Raw genomic sequence first — 5,890 nt, forward strand, 5'->3', positions numbered from 1 at the left:
ATCAACTCAACCTAAACTAAACTTCAAATTTGAGCAACTTTTTGCCGATGTGAGTAGGTTGTTGGTAGATTTATATCCTGCAATTGAAAAATTAATTAATAAGAAATTAAAAGTAATAAGATTTTTAACATTGAGTACAATTAATTCTACTTTGATACATTATGCATTAATGGTACAGTTTGCAAAAAAAAAAAATTATATTCAGGCTATATTTTCAATTATTTATTTTAAATATTTTAATTTATTTTCGCTGTTCATATTTAAAGTTACAAAGTAAAATAGTAAACACGCCCTTTTGAATTAACATATTTTTGTTGTTGTCTGATTTGAATTATCGCTTCTCAAAATCGGAGAGTTGACGAAATCTGAAAAATATCTCATAGTAAACTTGTGAAAGCAGTCGAAAAATTAAAACTGGTGAAGATTTAATTGCGCTCTTCGCCATATCTCTTGAAATATTTAAGAATTTATTAAAACTTTTTTCTATAAAGATATCACTATGTGCTTGCCAATGATATTTATCCCAATGTGAAAAATATTTTTCGGCAATGTTATTTATTTTGTCTGATTTGAATTATCGCTTCTCAAAATTGGAGAGTAGACGAGATCTGAAAAAATATTATCTCTTGGAATTAGAGAGCGGGGGGAAAGTTAAAACTTACGAAGATTTAATTGCGCATTTCGCCATATCTTTAGAAATATCGAATTTACTAAAACTTTTTTCTCTAAACACATATCAATGTGAAAAATATTTTTCAGCAATTATTTACTATTTAATAATATTCGAAAGGAATCCAGTTTTCTATTTTATTTTAAACTAAGAAGTTTTGATAGGAAAAAAAATTAAACAAATTCGGATGAATAGTTACTGAGTTGTCAAAAGAAATATTATTTCTCTTAAACTATTTCATAGATTTCGTTCAAACATTTAAGTTTATGTAATGAAACGTTAGGTTACGTCATAATGAAATATGCCAAACGTAAATAATGAAACATTAAGTTACGTCATTTAAGTTTACGTAATGAAAAATTTTTTGGAGAAAAAGTTTTACAATCACGTGATAGAAATTCTTAAAATTCTTAAATGTAATATTTTCTTCTGAACTTTAATTGTTTTATTAAATTTTTTTTAAGACTCCCTGTCTATTTTCAAATTCTCGGTAAAAATTTTTTTAGCTATATAATGTGTGTAGCTATAATGTATTTATACTTAATAATTTTAATAATTAATATTCTTAAATATTTCCAATGATCAAACGAACTACTTACAAATTTAAATTTTCAGGGTTTCAACTTTCAATATCTAGGAAACTCTTAAAGGGAAGAATTATGCCAGACCAGTTAAATTTGCGATTTTTTATCTTAACCTTAATCGTTTTTCAGATAAAAATTTTGAAAACAATCGGTCTAATTTAGGACACTCAGCAATAAATTATTTTATTTTTAACCAATGCTAGGTAAGAAAATTATATGTTCTTGATATTTAATATAACTAATTGAAGTTCTGAAATATTACAACGGCTGTAATTAATTGCTCACAAATCTCTATTTCTAGAGGTTTCTAAAGTAAAAACTTTTTTTGCCGGACCACATAAATTTGCTGCAATATTTTCTTAACCTTAATCTTTTTCCTGATGAAAAATTTGGACAACTGTCAGTCTAATTTAGGACATACACAATAATAAATTAATTTATTTTTGACCATAAAATGGAGAAAAATTTTAATTTTTAGGGATTTAAACTTTTGAAATCTAGGAGGTTTAAACTCCTTCAGAAAAATCATGTCATACCACTGTAGTATTATTCTTAATCGATAATAAATCGATTAAGCAAGTTGATTATAAATCATTTCTTGTATGTTGGATGGCAACAGTCTGGATAAAAAATAGAACAGCTATGGTGAATAAATATTTGCTAACCTTCTGAATAACTCTATCTTTTGTTAATGTGATAAAAACACAATTCAATGGTGACTATGAGGACGATTTGAATTGATATTAATGATATCCATCAAGAATTTTGTTTAGTTTGACTACGATTTCAGTTTGAAAAAAAAATCTTGTGACGCCATTCAGATTTCTTTCGCCATGTCAGAGGTAAGTGCAGTACAAATACCAATATATAACAGATCAGATCCTGCTCTTTGGTTTATTATGTGTGAAAGCACGTTTAGATTGGTATCTCCCAAACCTATAACAGAATCTTTAACCAAATAAAATTACATTGTTTCTCAATTACCGCCAGAGATTGCATCGATTGTACGAGATATTTTAATGAATCCTGATGCTGCAGATCCTTACAATAATTATGAAACAGAATTAATTGTTAGATCAGGCGAATCCTCGCAACAAGAAATTCGCCAACTTTTGTCTGGTGAAGAACTGGGTAATGGGAAGCCTTCCGAACTATTAAGGATTATGAAACGTCGTGCAGAAACATTAAAAGTCCCTGAAAAGCTTATGTTAGAATTATTTTTGCAGCGTTTGCCGACATCAGTGCAAACGATTTTAGCAGCCGTTTCAGATTTAACTTTAGAAAAAGCAGCCGACATTTCCGATAAGATATTAGAAGTCATTCCCAGTTCCCATGGAAACCCACTCTATAACTGAAAACGATTCATATTCAATGAAAGAGAAATTACTTCGCCAAATAAAAAAAATTAAATGAAAGAATTGATAAGCTTGAAATTTCCCGCCCTCGTTCTCCTTATCGCAGAAACAGAAGTAATAGTGTTAAAAAACGAGATTCATCTGTTTGCTGGTACCATCGCCATTTTGGAAACAAATGTAAACCAGGAAAATGCGTTATGCCATGTAAGTTTCGGGAAAACGGAGTTGGCCAAGAATAAATGCGACCTGTTCTTTGCCACAAACATCGCGTCGCCTGTTCATTCGAGACCGGACAACAAACTTATCATTTCTGGTCAATACTGGATCCGACGTGTCCATTCTCCCGGCAAATTATATTCAAGAAAGAAATAATCCTCCGCAAACAGTTTTCGCTGCTAATCCTACACCAATTAATGTTCATGGACAAAAAACACTTTCTTTAGATTTCAGTTTAAGACGAATTTTTTCTTGGTCATTTTTTATTACTAATATTACGACGCCAATTTTAGGTGCCGATTTCCTTCATTCCTATGCATTAGTGCCAGATCTACGCAATAAATGTCTAAGAGATTTGACGACTAAATTTAAAACAAAAGGTCATGTCAAAGAAACAATTTTTCAATCAGTTAGGTGAGTCAGGTGATTCCGTGATTCATTCACTTTTAGCAGAATTTCCCTCAATTACTAAATTACCGGATCCCAATCAACCCGTAAAACATAACACCCTTCATTTTATAAATACGGTAGGTCCTCCGGTAGTAGCAAAACCTCGCAGATTAGCTCCGGATAGACTAAAAATTGCAAAATCAGAATTTAAAAAAATGATGGAGTTAAGGCACATAAGACCATCTAGAAGTAATTATGCATCCCCACTTCACATGGTCCCAAAAAAGGGAACACTGGAGTGGAGGCCAGTTGGTGATTTTAGGGCACTAAATGCACAAACGGTGAAGAAAAAATATCCCATTCCTTGTGTAGCTGATTTCATATCTGAACTGCATGGCGCCCAAATTTTCAGTCACATTGACTTAGTAAAAGCCTATCACCAGATTCTAATTAACCCTGATGACATTCATAAACGGCCATTTGTACACCTTTTAGACTATTCGAAAGTACACGCATGCAGTTCGGACTGTGCAACGCAGCAGCTACAACGCGCAGCAGCAGCATTATTGACGAAGTCACTTGAGATTTACCTAATATTTATGCATTTGTCGACGACATATTAATTGCGTCTAAAAATCATAATGATCATATACAAAACCTTAAGAATTTATTTGCAAGATTAGAACAAAATGGTCTTTGTATCAATGTCGAAAAATGTACATTCAGTAAAAATTCTTTCAATTTCTTAGGCTTTAAATTAACAGAATTAGGAATCGAACCTCTATCCGATCGCGTACAATGCATATTAGAATTCCCTCAACCTTCCAATTTAACACAACTTCGCAGATTTTTAGGCATGTTTAATTGCTATCGCTGATTCATCCCAAAAGCTGCTGATATCCTTAATCCTTTAATACAGTTTTTAGAAGGAAATGAAAACAAAAAGAAAAATCTTTCTAAGGACAAAAATGAGCCATTAAAATGGAATGAAAACGCAGAAAAATCCTTCCTAAAGGCAAAGGAAGCAATCGCGCAGACAACCCTCTTAAAACACCCTATTCCTGGTGCAAACTTAAGTTTATGGGTTGACGCATCGGATTTTGCAATAGGGGGTTCATTAATGCAACTTTCAGAGGGGAAATGGGAGCCTTTAGCTTTTTACTCGATGAAATAAAATAATTCTAAAAAAAAAATGGTCAATCTATGACCGCGAGTTATTTTCTATTTATTCGGCAATAAAAAAATTCAAACACATGTTAGAGGGTAGAGAATTTCAAATATATACTGATCAAAAACCATGTCAAAATACAGACACGGACTTAATACGCGACATTTCAAATGGTTCTCCACGGCCATTCTTTCCGGCAACATTTCGAAGACAAATTTTGGAATACTTGCATGGCATATCATATCCTGGTATTACAGCTACTACTAAGCTCATCTGTGCAGATATATTTGGTCAAATATGAAGAAAAACATAAAAGAATTTGTGAAATGCTGTGAACCTTGTCAGCCTTCTAAAATTCAAAGACACACCAAAGTTCCTCTAGGAACATTCAGTTTACCTGATGCTTGATTTCAACAAATACACATGGGCATTGTAGGCCCGTTATCTTCATCTGATGGTTACAGCTACTTATTAACAATGATCGAGAGATTTTCAAGATGGCCAGAAGCCATACCGATTGCGGACATGCAAGCCAAAACCATCTGTCGTGCAATTTTCCACACTTGGATATCTCGATTCGGATGCCCTTCAATAATTACAACAAATCAAGGTTCTCAGATGCGATCATCTTTATATCGTGAGTTTTCCGGAATGAAAACTCACCATGAAAACTCACAGTGGACTGAAGTACTTCCAGTAGTCCTTTTAGGAATCCGTACTGCAGTAAAGGAGGATATCAACGCATCGTGTGCCGAACTGGTATACGGAACAACTCTTCAACTTCCAAGCGACATGATAGAAACATCTATCATTCCAACATGTGATGACATTTTTGTTGATCGTCTTAAGGCCTGGTTTCTTAGGAAACGTCGGCGTCAGCTTGAAACGAACGTTTACCTCTGATTGGTTACTTTATGAGTTTGACAGCATACGTCATCGAACGCTCAGTTTGAACGACAACTGCCGTCCAAATCAACTGCAGTTGGATTACAACGTGACGATAACAACAGAAGCAATGGCGGACAACAGCCGACAACAGAGGATTGAAATCAGCCGAGATTTTAATTTTAACATTAAACATAGCTTCTTTTTCCTCTTCTTCTTCATTTAGCTAAGCTATAATGTGTTTTTACTTGCACCAAAGTCATTATTTTTTCTTTAAAGCACTGGTCGACAATCACAAAATCAATGCAAATTCAAAATAAATATTTATTTACGTTATTAATGCATGCGCAATGCGAGATAATGTCTATGTTGGACCGACTGCTCACGCTGAGCTAACAAAACGGTATTTTTATGGCGTCAAAATTACATCAACTTAGCGCTGACGCCCAGTTAAGACGCTTCTCCTAAGAAACCAGGCCTTGAGCTAACAAATCAGTATTTTGTTGGCGTCAGGGTAACGTCAACTTAACGCTGACTCCCAGATAAGGTGCTTGTCCTAAGAAACCAGGCCTTTAGAAACACCATGCATGAATTGAATCCAATTGCGACATCTGCGCATGGA

General features: G+C 33.6%; 1 protein-coding gene across 1 annotated transcript; it reads left to right on the forward strand.

The window, feature by feature from the left end:
* Positions 1-4,806: 4,806 nt before the first annotated feature.
* On the forward strand, positions 4,807-5,286 carry LOC107450507 (uncharacterized). Its single transcript, XM_016066322.1, has one exon. The coding sequence runs from the start codon at positions 4,807-4,809 to the stop codon at positions 5,284-5,286; it is 480 nt and encodes a 159-aa protein (XP_015921808.1).
* Positions 5,287-5,890: the final 604 nt, after the last annotated feature.

The sequence above is a fragment of the Parasteatoda tepidariorum genome, chromosome 7 (genome assembly GCF_043381705.1).
Source record: "Parasteatoda tepidariorum isolate YZ-2023 chromosome 7, CAS_Ptep_4.0, whole genome shotgun sequence".
Classification (NCBI taxonomy): domain Eukaryota; kingdom Metazoa; phylum Arthropoda; class Arachnida; order Araneae; family Theridiidae; genus Parasteatoda; species Parasteatoda tepidariorum.